The sequence below is a fragment of the Vombatus ursinus genome, unplaced genomic scaffold (assembly GCF_900497805.2).
Source record: "Vombatus ursinus unplaced genomic scaffold, bare-nosed wombat genome assembly UNPS02014801.1, whole genome shotgun sequence".
NCBI lineage: Eukaryota > Metazoa > Chordata > Mammalia > Diprotodontia > Vombatidae > Vombatus > Vombatus ursinus.
Genome location: NW_020954579.1, coordinates 2,598,923 through 2,619,601, shown reverse-complemented (window position 1 = coordinate 2,619,601; position 20,679 = coordinate 2,598,923). Strand labels below are relative to the sequence as shown.

The window sequence follows — 20,679 nt, the reverse complement described above, 5'->3', positions numbered from 1 at the left end:
TCATTTGTACAATGGGAAAGATTAGACTAGATGACATTTGAAGGTCCATTTTCAGATCTAACTCTATGATCCTTTACTGACATTTGAAATGCACTGGTCAGAAAGATGGAAGGAAAAGGAGGTGAAGGAGTACCTCATTCATTACCTTAAGGTTTCACTGTGTTTTCTTTTAGGTGACAGCACCTTTTAAACACCAAGAATGTACCAACACCACCATAAAAGGAGCACAAGAAAATAAACAGAATTTCTATTTTATTTTCTTTTAAAAGCCAGGAGGTCTGTTGGCAGTTTGGTTGTGCCTCTGGAACCATAAACTTCACATTCAGAGACACAAAGTAATCCATCTAGAAATGGGTTAAGGCGCTGTGGGAAGTGGTTAAAACCATCCCAGCTACACAAAAGAGAAAGCTGCCCTGTGTGACAGGATTATTTGGTATCCAGTTTGATATGGTAATAATATATCAAAAATCACTTCTCAAATGGGATATTTAGACAAAAATAACTTTTAAAAGAACTATTAAAAATTATACATTTGTACATATACACAATATACTGCTGTAAATTTTTAAAGACCAAATAGTTTAAAAGTTCATTTGGTTCTTTTTAGTATTGTTTCTCCACCTCTCTGGATTTCCTCCCTGAATTCTCTTTTTCTTTCTCTGGCTCTTCCCAAGCTGGCACTGGTCTGTCTCAAATTAACTTTCAAGACATTTTGTAACAGAAGCCAGGAACACTGATTCTATCCTTTGATTTGCTACTCAGCTGAAGAGGTCCACGAGTGATTTTTAAAGGGAGATCATTTTTTTTTTTTAAGTTCAGTCTGTATTGAAAGGGAATGGATCTGATGGAAAAGGCAGGTTCTGGGTAAATTACAGGGCCATTGTCAGGACCATGAATAGCTATACAAAGTGGTAGGAATCTCTAGGAGCACTGAAACAAAGATGGGAAACTCCAAAACCCCAACTCTGCAATATACACCAGAGGAAGCAACCAAGGAACTGACTGATACTGTAACACAACAGGGCCTCCTCCCTGTTTTGCGAGGGGCATTAGCTGTCCTCAGGAACGACTGGAGTAGAATCACTTTGAGCAGTGGCCCATCTGACATCCTTGGAAGTCATCTCAACTCTTATAAAGAGGATTCTTTAAGGAGCCAGCAGCTTCCCTGGAAAACTCAGGATAATCAGCATAAGAGGCTCATGAACAAGCTTCATCTCTTCATGAAGTTCTTTTCCAGAGCAGCTGAAGTTCTCTGCAGAGAGTAGATGTTTCGCTTGACCCTATCCTCTAAGGAGGAGGTGGACGTACTTTCTAACTTCAACTGGCTGTGGAGGAGTTGAGAGAGACAAGTCAAAAACATGCTTTCTAACTGACCAACTCTCTGGCTGGGTCATGGTAAGAAGAAGCAAGATTCTGGCTACTATAAATTAAACAGACTTTTAAAAGCCCACACATAACTTTCAGCACTCCATCTGGAACTACATACAGTTGGGGAAAGCAGCAGATTTCTTTTTCTCCAAAAGTACCCATAAGAGAAAATGTATCTGCTGTAGAAAGTGAGGCAAAGGTCCACTAGAAAAAGATACTTAGGGCAGCTAGGTGGCGCGGTGGATAGAGCTGCGGCCATGCAGTCAGGAGGACCTGAGTTCAAATCCGGTTTCAGACACATATAACATACAACACTTACTAGCTGTGTGACCCTGGGCAAGTCACTTAACCCTGATTGCCTAGCAAAAAAAAAAAAAAAAAAGATACTTAGACCATGAAATATCCAAAGTGAAAAGGAGGGCCAGAGAGTGTCAATGGCTGAGAAACCTATCTTCTGCCCACAACAAAAAACACCCCACTATCTGACCAGAGGCCTGGACCCCTACACCAACAGTGGTCTGGAAGCTGAGTTCCAAGAGCCGAGGCTTTCTTTCAGAGCCGTGACACGGAGGCACCCTCCCACTCAATTACAAGAAATATGCCAACAGTCTAGGGGGAAGGGAGGGAAACAGCTGGGGCCAAGTCTACTCACTGGATGAATTTCCCATCCCGAGAGTCCAACTTCTCCAGCTTCCGTTCTCTTTCATCTTCCTTTTCATGCCTCTTGAGAGTGTTCAGCCTCTCTTCCTCCCGCCACTTGGCATTCTCCATCATTTCTTGCCGTTTTCGCTCCAGTTCCTCTGCTGAGAGTTTTCTGTGAATGTAAAGCCCTGCCAGATCTACCTTTTCCCAGCTGGGAACAATCTCATATATGGAAGAGAAAGCCAGGTTCAGTGGGGGCAGGAGGTTCTCTTAGTCATCACCACACGGTTAGCTTGTTGGAGACTCCCTTTTCTCCCTCACGAACTCCCTGGCCTAAGAAAGTCAATGATGAGGACCTAGGAAGCATAGCACCCTCAACCATCCCAAATCAAATCAAAGACTTATTTATTTTTAGAGTCATTCAGGAAAGTCAATAATCAGGTCTTGGGAATGATTTAAGGAATAAGGAACATGAGAACAAAAAAAAGAAGGCCCTAGACTCACAGTCATAATGTAGGCACTAGCATGGTGCTGTGTATAAAACACTCAAATATTTGTTGAATAAATGAACACCTCAAAATTGATCTTGTTTTTAGCCATAAAACACATCTGGAAATGGTTAGGAATCTAGAGACAAAACCCTATTTGGGACTAAACTAGAAACCAGCGTAGCTTGAGAATTTGAACTTAATTCCTTATGAAAATGACAAGAATTATCCCTGTCATTCCACATTCCAAATCACACACTATTCTTTCCAGTGTTCTCCGGAAGCAAAGAGGAAAATCCACATCAGAGATCAAACTCTGTTTATTAAAGTCCAGAGTTTCAATAGTCTAGTTCTACAAGGAAAGGGACCGTGGAAAGAACACCAGACTTGGAGTCACTGGTCTTGGATTCTAGTTTCAGGTCTACCACTTAAACTACTGTGTGACCTTAAGCAAATCACTTTTATCTATGCTCTACTTAGCACCTAGGGCTGCTATAGTAAAATTTAAATTTTGAACTGAAGCTATCTTCAGTTGTCTGGGGGGAAAATGCACTCACAGAATCATTAGAGTTGAAAGGACTGTACCTGTCCACCTAATTTCCTAATAATGCCAGATAAATGCAGTGTCATATACACATCCCACAGAATAGTTAAATAAAGTCCAACAGACAAGTCCTCCTGATTCACTTGAAGCCTTACCAAGGACAATGGTGTAAGCTCCAATTACATTTAGGTAGGCTTCCAAGAATATTTCTAACTCTCCACAGCTCCCAAGACTGTGAGTGATGCACACCCAAGGGGCAATGTTATAAAAGGTTGAATCCAAATGTTTTCCCCTCTAAACCTGCCTCTCCTCCAAACTTCCCTTTTTCTATTGAGAATAAAATCATTCTTCTAGTCATTCAAGTTCAATACTTCAGAGTCATCCTTGAGTCTCCATTCTCCATCATCTCCCAGATCCAATCAGTTACCAAGCCTTGTCAATCTACACATCTTTTCTTGCTTCTGCATGTCTTCAGCTACCACCTTTATTCAGGCCCTTATCACTTGTATATAGATTACTGAAACAGCTTCCTGACTGGACTTCCTGTTTCAACTTTCTCCTGCTCTCCCACCCCCTCACCTGCAATTCAGACTCTACCCCAGCTATCAAAATAATATTCCTAAGCACTAGTCTGAACATGTCATTTCCCTGCTCAAGAAATGTCAATGGCTCCCCAGTGCCCCAGCATGAAATACAAATGTACTATTTTAGGATTGAAAGCCTCATAATCTATATCTAGCCTACCTTTCCAGAATCATTTCACATTAGTCTTCCCTCATGCACTGTGTACCTCATCACTCAACTGAAACTACTCTGTCCAAAGTTACCAATGATTTCCTAATTGACAAACCTGATGGATTCTTCTCAGTCCTCCCTCTTGACCTTTTGTAGCATGTGACCCTGTTGACCACCTAGTCCAGGAGTGGGGAACCTGTGGCCTCAATGCCACACGTGGCCCTCTATATGCTCAAGTGAAGCCCTTTGACCGAATCCAAACTTCACAGAACAAATCCTCTTAATAAAAGGATTTATTTTGTAAAACTTGGGACTCAGTCAAAAGGCTGTACCCATGAACCTAGAAGGCCACATGTGGCCTCAAGACTGCAGGTTGCCTACCCCTGACCTAGATGATACACTGGATCTTATTTTTTCATGAACCCCCTACACCTTTTCTTTCTGCCTATTCCTCAGTTTCCTCTGATGGATCTTCATCCATACCCTCCCCCACTCCCAACTATAGGTCTATCCCTAGGTTATATACTGGGATCTCTTCTTTATACTCTCTTACACAGTGACTTCATCAGCTCCCATGGGTTCAATTATCATTGCTATGCCGATGAATCTCAGAGCTATATCACTGACACAGTTTCTCTCCTGAGCTCCAATCCTGTATCTACTGGATATCCTGAACTGAATGTTCCACAAACATCTCAAACTCAATTTTTTCAGTAGGGTACTTGTTACTTTTCCCTCAAACTCACCACTCATTCCTAACCTTTCTGGTTATGTGGACCACCAGCTTTCCGATCACAAAGAGTTCAGAATACTTTCCCTCCTCCCATTCATATCCACTCAGCTGTCAAGCCTCCACAGCAACTCTCATCCAAGTGTGGGTCCTCATCCCCTCTTGACTAGACCTCTGTAATAGCTCAATTGATCTTCTGCCTCGAGCCTCTCTAATTCATCTTCCACAAAGCTGCCAAAGTGATATTCCTAAAGTATACACCTGATCAGCCACTCTACTGCTCAATTTCCTGGGGTTTCCTATTACCTCCAGTATCAAATTAGAACTCCTCTGTTTGGCACTGAAAGGATCTCAACCTGGCTCAAAGCTATCCCTCTAGCATTATCTACATTATCCCCCTTCACATACTCTATGGTTCAGCCAAATTAAGCATATCCTATTTCCCATTCTTATACATTTGGAGATACTGTTCCCCATTCCTGTGCTGTACTTCCCCCTCATCTTTGCCTCTTGGAATCCCTACATTCTTTCAACACTCAGGTGAAACACCACCCTCACATGAGGCCTTCCTTACCTGAACTCCATTAGTATTCCAATTATATGCAGGCGTGAGTGCGCACACATACACACCCCTCCCAAAAAAGTTATCTTGTATCAATTTTTGTATGCACTCATGTGCACATGTGTACATGTGTACAATGGAGATGACAAAAAAGAATGCAAGTTTACTGAAGGCAGGAAGTGTTTAATATTTTTTCTTTGTATCCTAAGTGTCTGGCACAATAGAGGCTTAATAAATGTTTGATGGACTGACTGAAGCCAAAATCGCCTATTTGCTCTCTCTGCTTTCTACAGGCTGCTCCTTTTCCTCATACCCATAATGCACTTCCTTCCTTATCTCTGCTTCAGAGAATCCTTAGGTTCCTTCAAAACTCAACCATGGTATGTCCTACAAGAAGTCTTCCCCGAGCCTTCTAGTCATTAGTTTTCCTTCTATTCCCAAATTATCTTGTATTTAGTTAAGTTTCTGTGCTATAGCCTGTGACCCCACTTCCCCTTTAAGAGCAGAAACTTTTTCTTTTGGTCTAGGGACCCATCAGGATCTTTAGCCATCCCTCCTCATGACAACATATTAAGTGTTATCCAAACTCTTCTACAAAGCAATGATATATGTTTTATGACTGATTTTCTGGCATCAAATTTTAATTGATTTTTGGCCAATATCTCAAGACATAAATTTCTAAGGACAAAAAAGTTTGGCCATGGATATCTCTATGGGGCATAAGTTACTGGAGACAGCAGAAAGGAAAAAAACCTGTAAAATGACTTGCCAGGGAAAAACCCATTAGATAGATAGCATCTTTCTAGCTTGGTCTATGCTATTCCTGGGTTCACACCTCAGGATTCTGGAGCTACCCTAACTAGGTACCCAACTTACCTGGTATAACCTGGAGCATGTCGCCTTTGATACCCTTCCTTTTTGGGGGAAGGGCTCTTAGTTCGGCCTCTTTCTTTCCTGTTTACTTTGGAATTGTGCCTGTAATCAAGGAAAGAGTATTTTCAGCAAAGGGGCCTAACTCCATGTCTCTAAAACCCTTGGAAGAAGAACTAAAATGCATAACAGCAAGACAATGTGTGTGTGGGGGGGGGGGGAGTCAGGGAGAGAAGAGACAGGAAGAAGGAAGGACAATCTTTTAAAGAGAAAGCCACAGGGAATACACTGGAGAAGACAAAGACAGCATTTAACCCAGCCTTCAAAGTACACTGGAATAGAATATGTACCTATAAATTTATGGTTCCTCTGATTTTTACATCCAAGGGCAAGAAGAAAAGCTAAATGTAACAAAAACAGTATCCAAGACATATGGATACTGCTAACTGAAATTAAAAATGCAATCCCTACAGTTATTTCCCTGTTAACTATGGCACACTCACTGTCTACTATGTTTAGGGGACCGTGACCTCTTGTCCCGTGTGTCAGCATCCCACGTGCCCTTCCTGCTGGTGTGTTTTGGGGGCGAACGAGAGGCGCTCCGTGACCTAGAATGATTCTTGACCCTGTGTGCTCCCCCGACTTCAGTTGTCAGAGGTCTTGTTAGTCTCGGATCATGGCCACTGTCCTTAATCTATAGAGAGGATCAAGCAGAAGAGTTATTCAAACACCTGCATTTTAAAAGAAAGTCCAGTGACATCAAGTAAGGCATGACCACCAAGGAGACATCAAGAACATATCATCTTATCTTTTTACAGAACTATTTTCAAGGCAGGTACAGCCATGCAAATATAGGAACAACATAACCTTAAAAAGTCACCCCCAAACCTTATCCATCCAACCTAACTACTTCTCCTCTCAACTCTCTCCTACCCCAGGCCTAGGGCAAGGGATGCAGAAGGGAATGAGAAGTGAGGAAGCCCAAATCACAACCTTGACAATTTAGCACGTAATTCATGGTCTTGTCCTGTCTGCCTAGAGACAGAAGCACATGATGGAGGAAGATACAGTTGCTCCTCAGAGGTACCTGCCCTGAATGTTTAGGCATCTTATCATCTTTTATCACATGCTAAAAAATGCTCAGTACCACTTGAACAAAATGGTATACTAGCACCACTACCAGGGGCGGGGGGGGGAAGCCCAGGTACCTACCTGTAAGCCATAACCTGGAATTTTGGGCAAAACAGGAGGAGGAAGACTTGCCATCTTCTTTTGAGACCTAAGAAGAAATTTAAAGGCCAAAAAAAGATACAAACAACTGTGTGAGGGAGGAGATATAGAAAGCAATTTAATCTCCTGTGCTCAAACATACTCCTTGCCCCCTCCATGGCCTTCTCACCTCCCCGCTATTACTTGGGAGTATGTTTCCCTATTTGGGTTTTCTTGGCTGGGAAGATGCATCAGCACAATCTTGTTTTTCCTGTGAAAAATCGTGGGCCTGGATCGACAGCCCCAACCCCCACTGGAGCTCTTTCCCCCCAACCCTGTGCTGCTATTCTGGAGGCTGACAGTGAGTCAGAGGCAGAGGTGCCTGCTGCTATTCTCATGGTGGAGAGAGACAGAGTGGGCAAGAATGGGTGGATAAATGGAGAGAAAAGAATAGAAATAAGGTCAGATAAGTAAAACAGCTTTGAAAGCTACAGGTGGATTTTATCATATACTTAAAAAGAAAAACAGCATATATACAGTTTCATGTACAATTCTCTTTTTCTGTATTAAGTATATGAAAATGCCCATGCTATCTGGTACATAAGTTCAGAATAAAAATATCTTTTTCAAAATGGATGGATTAGCCTGTGGAAAAAAAAAACCTGACAAACCCATTTCTGGCCTGTAAAAATCAGAAGCCAAAAAATTAAGTCAGACAATGAAGTGTTTTTTCTGATAAAAATCACTAAGACCAGGTGGACCTCTCCAGGCCCAGGAGGCTACCCAGCAACATATGAGCTAATGGGGCACCGAATGCCTCCTCCATGCACCTTCCACGGCTACGGTCTTCCTCACTGGCAGAACAGTCACTGCTGGAGCTTCGATGCTTGTGCTTTTTATGCTTTTTTTTCTTTTCCTTCTTCTTCTTCTTCTCCTTCTTTTCTAGGCTCATTTGCAACTAGAAAATTCACAAAGCACAATGTTGATTTCCCTCCACCTTTTAATCCTGACTCCCTCCCATGGAATATTTGTCTGGTACCTGCCAGGCACAGGCAATCTGCCTTCTAGGGGAACTGGTGCCAAATATTCAACAGAATAAATACAACACTTATAAAGCACCTACTATGCACTCAGCACATGCTAGGCTCTTAAAGAATGAAAAATGTTCTTACTTTCAAGAAACCAACATTCCACTAACTGCATAGCTTTGTAATTGTCAGCAGTACAGAACATTATCAAAGTTCCATGCCTTCTAGGAGTTTCCACTTTAAGCCAAGAACATGCTACCTCCGTTAAGGAGTTAGTATTACTATTCAATGTGTTCTCACCAGCAAAGAAGATAGCAAAATACCACATACTCTTTGAATGATACCATGGCGAAAAAATTCATCCTTCTGTGGCCAACCTGGTAATGAAACTGAACTAAACCAGATCTCAGAAAATAAAAAGACTTAAAGTTCATCCTCAAAGATTTCCCAATCTAGTAGGGACTGCTAGAGGCAGTACATGTTACACTGTTGTAGCCTTTAGAGTGCCTCTACACCACAAAGGCATAAAAGCAGGACTTTAGTGGAATAGGTCACATTTATAAAGTGCTTTTACAAAGTACATTTTCCCCTTTAAATCAATAGTAGCAATCTTCATTTCATAAGATGAAGAAACTTGGGGCAAGTGGATAAAGTACCAGCCTTGGAATCAGGAGGACCAAAGTTCAAATAGGGCCTCAGACATTTACTAGCTGTGTGACTCTGGGCAAATCACTTAACCCCAATTGCCTCCAAAAACAAACAAACAAACAAACAAAAATATAAAATGAGGCTGCAGGAGATTGGGACTTACCTAGAGTCATGGTGATAGAACCAGATTTTCTGAGTCCCAGCTCAATGCTCTACTAATGCTGCCTCACAAGTACAAGATGAGAGAAACACAGATAGACATCGTTGTTCTAAAAAAGCTGGGGGAGGGGGACAGTGGACTGCAGGCTCAATTTGAGTCAGCAATGTAATGTGGCAGCCAAAAAAAGGCAATTTGTTCTTGGGCTACATTAAGAGTTGGGTCCAGCTATAAGAAATAAAGGCTGTTAAGTACAGGAGAGATCCAACTTGTTCCATTTGGTTGGTCCCCAAAGGCAGGACAAAGAACAATGGGTGGAAGTAGCAATTTAGGCTCGGTATCAGGAAAAACTGCCTAATAATGAGAGCAACCACTCAATAGTGGAATAAGCAATCTAAGAGGTGGCAAGATCCCATTTATGGAGGCCTTCCACCAGAGGCTGGACAACTATTTGTCAGGTATGGGATAGCAGGGATTCCTTCGATGGAGAGATTAGATTAGCCACAACAACTTCCAACCTCCCAATTCTATCTAATTCCACCCCAGGCTAGGCTGAAGTGCGTGAGGGTTGAGGGTTGTGTCAAAAAATTCAGCAATAGGCTTTGATCTGCTGAAAAAACAGCACCATCAGTTGTTAAACATAGTAAAATCTAGGCTCCCTCTTTTACCAAGGAAATTATGCCACATAATGCCTTTCTCCCCCCAAACCAAAAAGTAGGTAAAAGAATCATGCTTCACTAAAAATGCACACAGAAAAAAAAGAATCTGATAAAATACATGAACTTTAAATTAAAGTCAAAGCATACACCCTGCTTCATTTTAACAAATGGCAAACAACTAAAATAAAAGACTTGCAGGCAGTATCAGTATATATCAAGCACAATGGTTTCGCTTAACCATTTCAGGGACAGTACTCTGGTGGGCTGGTTGTGACTTTGTTGGGGTTTGTACGCTTTGGTGAAACAAAAGTTATCAAGTTAAAAATATAGTCATGGAAAGTTATATATTCTCCATAACACAGAAAAATTTAAGGACACTGGACTAGGAGGCCTGAGGTTTCTTCCAGAACCAGATCACAAATCTTACTTCTAACAGAGTAAGAATAGAATATATTCTTTTATGAACTACTCTGTGACCCAGCCAAACTGGTCTCATTTTCCTCACATGACACTCCCTATCTACCATCTCCATGCTCAGAATGCATTGTTTCCTCACCTCAGCTTCAGGGGACCCCTTTTTCTTCCTTCAAGATAAAGCTCAAGCACCATCTTCTCCTTTCCTGTTATTGCCAACCCTCCCAAACAACCCTGAATTTTTTTTTTTTGAGGTAATCTGGGTTACGTGACTTCCCAGGGTCACATAACTAGTAAGTGTCTGAGGCCAGAGCTGAACTCAGATCCTCCTGACTCCAGGGCCTGTACTCTATCCAATGTGCCCCCCCAAACTACCTTGTATTTAACCACTTTGTATTTATTGGAATTCTCTTTCTATTTTTTCTGTCTATACTTATATATGTCCTTGTTACACCCCTACCCCTCCCATTAGGACATAAGCTACTATCCAGTAGAGATTATTTCACTATGTATTTGTATCCCTAGAGCCTTGAACAATGACTGGCATATAGAAGGCCCTTGATAAATGTTTGTTGACTGCTAGGGAATTCTAGTTTTAGGGCCCTCATATTTGCAATACTTACCAATTCTTTGATTTTCTTCATTTTCACCGGATTATTCAAGACTTCTCTTTTTTTCTCTTCCTCCTTCTTTCTGAAAGCAAATTGTAAAAATAAAAATCACTGACATTCATTTCTTTTTTCGAAGGAGATGAAATGATTCTCTAAATAGATGCTCTTACACACAAATCCATCCAAGTCCCATAGAGAAGTCTGTATGGCAGTGCTAAAACAAAAGACCTTCTCAAATCTGCAGATGTCATTACCTTTAGAAGGCACTGGTTCTCTTCCTCCCTGTTGGCAATCAGCTCATTTTCCTGCTCCTTAGAGGAGGAACTCAATGCTTAAAATCCTCATAGAAATTGGTCAGGCTTGGGGCAGCTAGGTGGCGCAGTGAATAGAGCTCTGACCTTGGAGTCAGGAGGACCTGAGTTCAAATTCAGCCTCAGACACTTGCTTACTAGCTGTGTAACCCTGGGCAAGTCACTTAACCCTGATCGCCTCACCAAAAAAGAAAAAAAAAAAAAAATTGGTCAGGCTCAGAGATCTTTAATGCAGAATTGGAAGGTTCTGCTCTTTCTTACCTTTGGTTCAAATAAGTGGTGAAACATTTAAGGGATTTAAGGCAGATTCCCCCTTAAAGAAATCAAGCCTATACTATCAGTACAGATGACAACTAAGAGTCACATTTTCTACATTCTCTAGCAGCAGAGCAAGATATGGGGAGCACAACAGCCCCTGTGTCTACTTAATTCCTCCCCTGTCTACAAGCCTGAGGATTCTGGCATTCAGGGGGCACACAGTGGGTCAGCAGTTGTAACCTAGTAAAGACAGCAACACTTTCTTTTCCTCACCCTAGGTACAATAGCTACCTAGCAGATGACCTTCTCTGCTCACCCATTCCTTTTACCCCAAGCCCCAGGTCCTTCTGAGGTTGCCAGTTTTCCTTTAGCCTGTGCTTGAAGCTAAGTTTACAACAAAGAGGCTAAAATTAGGAAAACAAATCTGAGTCAGACTATGAAATTCACCAGTATCTCCAAGTCTGGCCAAGTCAAAGAAATCCCTTACTTGGGCTTTCCTAGCACCTGGATGCCCAGTCTTGGATATGAACAAATTCATTCAAAAGGAAAAAGCTGAGGAGAAACCAATACAAAGAAAGAGAGTCTATCAATTCAGTTCAGCAAAACTTCTCAAAGTCTCAATGAATTAAGCCTCCCTCCCAAATTTATGCTAATACCGAATGATGAAAAGTGGGTCCTCCCGGATTTTGCTGGCCATGTCAAGTAGAGAATTGGCACCCGAGGGGGCAAAGATGGAGCCTGGGAGAAGTCCTGTCTCAGACGAACAACCTGCTTCTTTGTCTTCTATCTTCTCAAAAACATATTTGTCAATGGGACGTCCCATCAGGTACTCATCACGGTTCACCATCCCACCAGGGCCCTGGTACATCCAGTCTAGTTTTTCTTCTTTTTTTCTGATTCCAAGAGGAAAAAAAAACAAACCCCATAATTACCAAAAAAGTTCTCAGAAATTCATCCCTTCAATAGGTCACCTTCTATGTGGTCAAAGAAAGCTTAGATACCTACTAATATACAAATACATTTAATAGCTTATACAAATTCTACAAATGTTTTATGCTTACAAAGTACTTTACATTCATTAAATCATTTGTTATTCAGAATAACCTTATAGAATAGAGAGATAAATACCACAATACTTTTATCAAAGTTTGAGATTTCATCAGCTCATAGTTACTGCCTCCGTACTCAATATGAAAGTCTCTCTGTAGCCTAGGAGACAGTAAGATGATGAAGTTAGTGATGTAAGGGTAAAAACAAGTAGAACACTGGGTGTGGAGTCAAGAAGACCTGTGTTCAAATCCTTCCTCAAACACTTCACTGACTGTGTGACCCTAAGTAAGTCCCTTAGCCTCTCTGGGCTTCAGGTTCCTCATCAGTAACATGAGGAAGTTGTACTCACTGGCCTCTACGGTCCTTCCCAGTTCTTAATCTATGACATATGAATTGATGTGGTAAAAAGAAAAAAAAATCACTTTTTGGTGATGGTTTTCTTCAATTGGCTAGGATAATCTTTGGAAGACAAACAGACAGCCTTGTCACAGGGCCAATACTCAAAGGCCTTTCTAATTTTGTAGCACCTACCAAAATGATACAGCCTTTGAGAATCCTTCACAATAAAAGAGTAGGATTTTAGTGGAAGGCAAGACAGGTAATACTAGTTTCATCATCTCCATTTGAGATACAAGGAAATGGACATGAGAGAAGTCAGATCACAGAGTTAGGTGGTCAAGCTGGAGTTCAAAACCAAGTCTTACGACTCTCAGAGTAATGCCTTTTCCACAATGCCAAAGATATAAACTCATGTAGCAGCTGTCAAGAGCAGGACTCAATCAATAAGCTACACACACACACACTCTCTCTCTCTCTCTCTCTCTCTCTCTCTCTCTCCCCCCTAAATGGTGTGGTACAAAATTGAGTTCAGTGAGGGCCAAGAGTAATCAGGGAAGAGTACACAGAGGAGGTGGGACTTAAGCTACATAGAATATTTTGAGGGAAAAGCAAAATATGCAAACTGAATGGAGATGAGGACTGAAGAAGAGGGATAAATTAAAAAAAAAAAAAAAAAACAAGATACCAGGTGATTATCAAAATGGTAACGCCACTGACAAAGAAGCTAAATCAGAAGCAAGTCTTGAAGGTAGATTCAAAATTTGATTTTAAACATGTTGGGTTTGAGGTAATAGCAGAACAGCCAAGTTTTTGTAAATGTCCAAAAAGCCTTAAGAATCAAATTCAGCAGTCAAATCAAGGGAAATAAGGATAGAGCATTGCCTCAGCTATTTTCTTTAGCTTAATCTGGTCTTAAAATGATTTCTACTCAGTTTCTTTAGGAAAACACAATATCCTATGGGGAAAACTTTCCTACTGCCAAAAATAAAGTTATAATCAAAACAAAGATGGGGATAAATAGATAATGATGTTAACCACTGTTTATATTGAGAGATGACTGCAACAATGGGGGAACACGATGACCAAGCATCTTTAAATGAGTTTCCACTCAATTAAGTACACATATAAGCATGATTCTATATATTGAATACCACAGAAGCAAAGCTGATGGACAAGGACTCTGCCTTCCTAAGCCATATGATTCAAACAAGACACAGTCAACGCAAAGAATAGTGTATATATTTCATGGCTCTATGTTCAAAGGTCATTACATAAATAAAAGACTGTTCGGGGCAGAGTAGGTAGGGAGAAAGCTAGGGTTTTTAAGTGATGTTACAAGACACTCAACTCCAGAAAGCTCATTTACAAGGAAAACTCCACTATTTCAGAATTGGTGATAATACAGATAGAAGTGGTGTGTTGAGCAGAGTTTAAAAAATGCTTTCTTCTTCTGTAAGTTTTTAGTACATATTTTATGATAAAGAGGAATATAAAAAGATAAAATTAGTAAATTTTTCAAAGGGTTCAGAAAATTAGGGGCAGCTAGGTGATAGAGCACTGGCCCTGAAGTCAGGAGGACCTGAGTTCTAATCCAGCCTCAGACCAAACACTTGACACTTATTAGCCATGTGACCCTGGGCAAGTCACTTAACCCCAATTCCCTAACAAAAAAAAAAGTTCAGAAAATTGAGAACTATTTCAATGTGACTTTGACTTCTAGATCCAGGATTACTGTATGTTAACAGTCTAATAATGTTCACGATACACTGTGATGTAAATGATGTAAATGTCTATTGAGAACTTTTATTTGGAGGATTTAAATTATCAGCAATCCATTTATATTTCTGTTTCTAGCTTTTCTCCCCTACCCATCATTTTGATTTAGTACACTTTTTCTATATTTCAGAAAAGTCAACTCCATGAAACAGTAGAAGCAGCACTGGCCCTGAGTCAGAAGACCTGAGTTCAAACCACATCTCTGATATTTACTACCTCTGTGCCAATGAACGAGTCATTTAAACCTCTGTGAAACTCAGTTTTCTCTTCTGTAAAATGAAGGGGATAGACTAGATGGCCTCTGAGGTCTCTTCCAAGTACAGCTATGATCTCAAAAGATATCTTTCATGGAACCACGTTACTTTCCTGCTCAAGAAGCTTCAATAGCTCCCCACTGCCTCTAGGATTAAATGTAAAATCTCAGCATGACATTTAAAGTATTTCACAATCTCACCCCAACCTCTTTTTCCAGACAGATTTCAGATCATCCTTCCTTATGTACACTATGGGGTCCCACCAAACTAGCTAACATGCTGTACTTGATCCATGATACTCTATCTCCTGTGCCTATGGTTTTGCACAGGCTATTCCCTAAACCGGTAATGTTCTCTCCTTCCTTCCACCTTCCCTTCATCTATCTTCCTTCAAGATTCAGCCCAAGTGTCTGCTCCAAAAAGAGGCCTTTGCTGACGGCCTCTCCACCCCAATCCTGAAATTACTTATCTAGGTACGTTTTCCCTGACCATAATTCCCAGCTCCTTGAGGGCTGTGACTGTTTGACTTTTGTCTTTATATCTCCAGTGCCTAGCACATAGTAAGCACTTGATAAATGCTTACTGTATTAAATAAAAAATGCCATCTATTAATAAAAAATGAAGAGCCTTCTGTATAGCAGATAAGAGAAAGTAGGATATAACCATTTTGCAGACTTGCCTCAGGTAAAGCCTAGAGCCAATAGCATGGGTTCCTCCATGTTCTGTGCCCTTGTGATCTGGAGAAAACTGAATTTTTACCAAAAAACAACAACAACAAAAAACAAAACAAAACAAAAACCCTAGAATGATATTACTGTAGTAATTGATTACAGCTTGAGGCCACTCCACACATACATAGTGAACTGCTAATTATTTACTCTAGTCAAAAAGAATAACAGTACAGATGACCCTACACAACAAATCTAGAAAATCACTTATGGTTTTTACTTTTAGAATCCATTATGTGATTTTGTTTTTTTATATTTCATTGTATCCTTCCAACATTATAAGGTATAGAGTAGATAATATGGTATCCTTATTTTACACAATAGAAAACTATATCTAAGATTACAAAAACTCTTTGTATTTTTCATGCATGCTGATGGATTGATAGTGGGAGAAATACTACTAGAATACAGGTCTCTGAATTCTGGCCCATTCCCCATTCCATGACATCACACTGACTCCTTAATATGAACCTACATTCTATTGGTGAAGCTATAAATTGGTTCAGCCATTCTGGAAAGCAATTTGGAAATGTGCTCCAAAAGTTACTAAACTGTATGTGTCCTTCAACTGAGGAATACCAAACCAAGTCCACACTCCAAAGAGATTAAAGAGAGAAAAGACTCACACATACAAAAATACTTATAGCAGCTTTTTGGTGCTGGCTAAGCTCCAGAAACTAAGGAGGTGCTTATGAATTGGGGAATGGCTGAACAAGTTATGGTATATGAATGTAATCAAATAGTATTATACTCTTAAGAAATAATAAAAGGGAGTTTCAGAGAAACCTTGGAAGACTTTCCTGAAGAAACAGAACAACTTATACAATAACAACAACATTGTAAAGACAAATAACTTAAAAAGACTCAAGCACTCTGATCTGTACAGTGACTAACCACAATTCCAGAAGACCAATGATAAAACACACTACCTACCTCCTGACAGAGAGGTGATGGACTCAAAGTACAGAATTCGATTTCTATTTTTTGGACATGACCAATTCAGGAAACTGTTTTGCTTGACTGTGCATATTTATTAGGGGTTTTGTTTTGTTTTTTAATTGAAGGGGGACAGAATTTTTGTTTATTAAAAAAAAAACCTACATTCCCAAAGTGCATGTTATCCAATGGTAGAAGCATATATGTAAATTCAATATTAAGTACCTATTGTGTGCAAAGCACTCCTTCACATTAAGTGCTAGATGCAACATGCAAGAAAGAAACCAATCTCAGATGAAAATAATATAAAAGCTGGGTAACCCACTATCAGGAACTGGATCCATATCAGAAGACCCTCGTTCTAAAGTTCTCACCAAATGCTAAGTTCCAACACTCACTTGACAGCGCCCACATCCTCTGCATAACGTTGCATCTCCTCCCGTGCCCTCTCTTCCCGAAGCTCCCGCTGCAGCTCCTCAATCTTTTTCCGTTCTGCCTCATGTTTCTGCTCGGCCTTCCACACTTTCTCCACATTTCGGAGGGTCTGTGGGTGCCAGCTCTTCTTCAGATTCTATGGAGTCAAAAGGAGAGAACAGGGAGAATCATCAGACCTGTATCACTTCCATGTAGGGGATTTTCACATTTATATATCCAGCCCCAGTGTCTCCTCTGAGCTCTAATCCCCAATCTCCAATTAGACATTTCAAATAGATGTCTCATAGGCATCTCAAATTCAACATGTCTAAAACAGAATTCATTAGCTTTTCCCCCAAACTCTCCCCTTTTCTAAACTTCCATATTTCTGTTAAGAATACCACCATCCTCCTAGTCACTCAGGTTTGATAGCTTAGCATTATCCCTAATGATTCACTTTCTCTAGTACCACAAATCCAATCACTTGCCAAATCCTTTCACATCTCCCTTCTTTCTACTCCCACAACCACCAACAACTTAGGTCAGGCCCTCATTACCTCTGATCTGGTCTATTGCAATGGCCTAATTGGTCTCAAGTCTGCCTCTGTTGTCCCACTTTAGGCCATCTTCCACATAGCTGTCCAAGTGATTTTTGCTTGGGACTAGGTCTGACCATGTTTCTCCCTAGCTCCCCATTACCATCAGTAATCAAATATAAAGTCTTTTGTTTACCATTTAAGGCTGGTCACAACCTGTCCCCTTTCTGCCTTTCCAGTCTTCTCACAAGTAACTCCTTCCATGAAGTCTACAATTCAGCAGTATTGGTCTGCTCGCTGTTCCTCACGTGTGACAATTCATCTCCTGCCCCCTAAGCCTAGAATCCTCTCCTTCCTCATCTCCATTTCCTAACATCCCTGGCTTTCTTCAGCACTCAACACAAACTCCTCCTTCTGCAGGAAGCTTTTCTTGGTGTAGAGACTTCCCCTCTAAGTTTTTTTCCTACTCTGTAGGTGATTTTTTTATTTGCAGGATGTCCCCCCCCCCGCAGCTTAAAATGGAAGTTCCTTGAGGGTCAGGATTGTTTTTGTTTTTGCCTTTCTTTATATAACCTGCTCTAAGCCAATGCCTGCCTGGCACATAGTCAGCATTTAATAAATGCTCGTTGGGCACTGCCTCTCAGGCCTCTACCTCTTCATACAATAGGAGACAGGAAAATGGCAATCGCAAACCTTTCTCATTACAGTCTCAGTCAGAAAGATAAAAGTTGCCTCTCCAACTAATCTGGAGAGTTTTGGATATGGAGCACAAAGTGCAAGGACAGGAAGAGTCCTTCTAAGGTTGCCATCAAAAACTAACGTGGTTTAAGACAGAGAACTAAAAATTCCACTCAATTCAACAAACACTTATTAAGTACAAACTATATGCAACAGGTGCCAGAGAGCTACATAGATAAAGAAGACAATCTTTCCCCATGGGGAGCATATTTAAAGGCATTTACAAATAATCAAAATGCAAAGCAAAACAAGACAAGACTGTGAGTGTATAAAAGTGTAAAGTATCATTATGAGGTCCAAGAAAAGACCTCTGTAGGAATACCAAAACTAGCAAGCAGCCTTTGTAATGCATACAACTTGCAAAGGCAAATCGATTTGGGTTTGTACTGGGCTGAGTTTGGTTTTCAAGGCTTCCTTCCTGACTCTTTAATAATAATACTTACACACATTTTAATATACTGCTTAGTGTTTCTGTAACACAATCTCTCTCAAGTCTTTGGCAGGGGAGCCCAGATCTTATAAGTAAAGATCAAGTGAGCAGCCCAAGCCTAGTTTCTGGTGATTGATCCTAGGTCAGAACTGAGCAGTCTATACCTTCTTCTCTTTGTATCCAGAGGGCTTAGCACAATGCCTAGCACATAATAGTCATTTAAGAAATGCTGATGACCACTATCCTGCAAGTACTAGCCACCCCTAAATACTCATACTTCCCTTCTTTTCTCTCCCTTTCCACAGATACCAGCCACGTCTTAATACCCAGCTTTTCAAGACCAACTTTCAAATGCTGTAATAACTGTTCCCTAAACTTAGTAACTTTCTCATCCTTGGACCTCACAGAGCACTTTGTATAAACTCACATACATATTCTCCCCCTCCCTACTAGACTGCAAGCTTCAGGCAGGCAAAAACCACATTTTGGCTAAATTCTGTTTCTCCTTCAGGGCCCAGTATAGTGCTCTACCCACAATAGTAGTTTAACAAATGTTTGCTGAATTGAAAGATCAATTCCAATTAAAAGGATCAAGCAAGCCTTCATAAAGAAAGTAGAATTTAAGGTGTATCTCAAATAGTGAGTAGGATTTAAATTCTTCTCAACGGGGGGATTAAGAAAGGGTGTTCCATATATGCAAGGGTGTCAACCAGTAAACAATATTTAGGGGAGATCATAAGAAAGACTGCCAGGGTCAAGAAAAAAAAAGAGATATAGAGGAGGGGGGGCTGTGATAAGGTGACCAGTGCGAAGTCAGGTTTGGCTAGAATGCAGAGTGCACAGTGGGAAATAAGATAAAACTCAGGGGTAGAAAACTGGGACTCCAGACAGTAGAAGCCCTTTAAAGCTAAGCTAAGAAGTCTGTACTTTATTTGGCCAGCAATAGAGAAATCACTGAATGGAATTCAGAAACGAGATCTGTGCCTAGAGAAGATTTCATCCAGCAGTGATGTGAAGGAAGGATCAAAAAGGGGGAAAGGGGGTAAAAGTTGCCTGAGAAGAATGGGAAGATGGGGATAGGGATAACAATGTCTAAAGCAACGGTGCTCAGGCCTCGGGGCTCTTGAGGGGCTTATTTCCTCTTAATGTCACCACTTCAATCTCAGTCTCTATCTCTGTCTCTCATGCCTCCCCCCTCTCTGCCCGGGGTTCCCCCCCCCTTTAACCTCCTGGCTTCTTTCTTCTCAAACCCAAATCACTGCTATCCATCCCCAACTGATGCTGTCTAGGGCTTACTGTTTGTACGTGGCTGTTTGCACGCTGTCTCCCCCGTTAGACTGTGATCTCCTTGAGGGCCGGGGCTGATTTTTACCTTTCTCTGTACCCCCAGTACTTAGTAAAGGGCCTGGCACACAGTAGACGCTTAATAATAAGCTCCATAACAAAGCCTCATGAGCCCTCTCTGCAGTGCTCTCTGCCCTCCTTCCCTTTCTCTTCGCTCCTCGCAGCGGGGTTTGGGCCTCAGTCCCTTTAGACCAAGGTCACTGCCCTTCCCTCTCCCCCTGCATTCCTCCGTTGCCATGGTTACTAAGCCCCTCCACCCCACCCCCACCTCCCGCCCTTCCCCGCCCAGGCTCCCTTCACTCACCAGATCTCCACCTCCCATGATGGCCTGCTCTTCTTTCGGGGAAGGTTCGGCACGGCTCCCGGAGTCGGGAAGGAGGAGACTATAGATAGAGAGACAGACCCAAACACCTTCCCCCCACGACCGCCGCTGTCTTTATTACCCTGTCTAGAGCGCCACTTCCGGGGAGTGCGTCATCAGGATGCGACGGCTGAACGAGCCAGGGAGGGGCGGAGGAGGAAGGAGTGGAAAGAAAACGATCTGCGGACGCTGAGACGCCGTGTGGCGTTGCCCAGGCGTCGTGGCGCACTTGTTTTACGTCGTAGTCACCCGCACTTTCTTTTGTCGTCTTTCTAACCAGTGCTGTAGCCGCCATCGCATTCTGGTCTTTATGGCCGTAGCTGTCAGGGCCAAGCCACACCCTTCAATTCGTTATCTTAGCATGTCATTACCCAGTTATAATCAGAAAGTATGACGTCCCAAAATTGTGTCTCTACCCACCCCCATAATGACAGTTCTGTGATGCCATGCTTAATGTTAGTGCCTTCTTTGTGAGATTATCGCCAATTTATTCTATCTACATCTTGTTTGGCCATAAGCTGTTTGCTGCTTGTCTCCCT

At 41.4% G+C, this 20,679-nt stretch overlaps 1 protein-coding gene across 1 annotated transcript; it reads right to left on the bottom strand.

Moving 5' to 3' along the window:
- Positions 1–235: 235 nt before the first annotated feature.
- Positions 236–20,237, bottom strand: CWC25 (CWC25 spliceosome associated protein homolog). Its single transcript, XM_027873137.1, has 10 exons — positions 20,084–20,237; positions 16,716–16,888; positions 11,891–12,127; positions 10,678–10,747; positions 7,979–8,106; positions 7,152–7,218; positions 6,443–6,633; positions 5,946–6,044; positions 2,021–2,182; positions 236–1,325 (listed from the first exon to the last, which is right to left on the bottom strand). Exons 1-10 carry the CDS (start codon positions 20,099–20,101, stop codon positions 1,211–1,213), a joined length of 1,260 nt encoding a protein of 419 aa, XP_027728938.1. The 5' UTR covers positions 20,102–20,237; the 3' UTR covers positions 236–1,210.
- Between the last annotated feature and the right edge of the window lie 442 nt (positions 20,238–20,679).

Coding starts and splice junctions, on each gene's coding strand:
- CWC25 (XM_027873137.1), bottom strand. Junction 6,634..7,151: donor TTCCAGGTTATGGCTTACAG/GTAGGTACCTGG, acceptor TCCTCTCTATAG/ATTAAGGACAGTGGCCATGA. Junction 2,183..5,945: donor CATGCTCCAGGTTATACCAG/GTAAGTTGGGTA, acceptor TTACATTCACAG/AAAACTCTCAGCAGAGGAAC.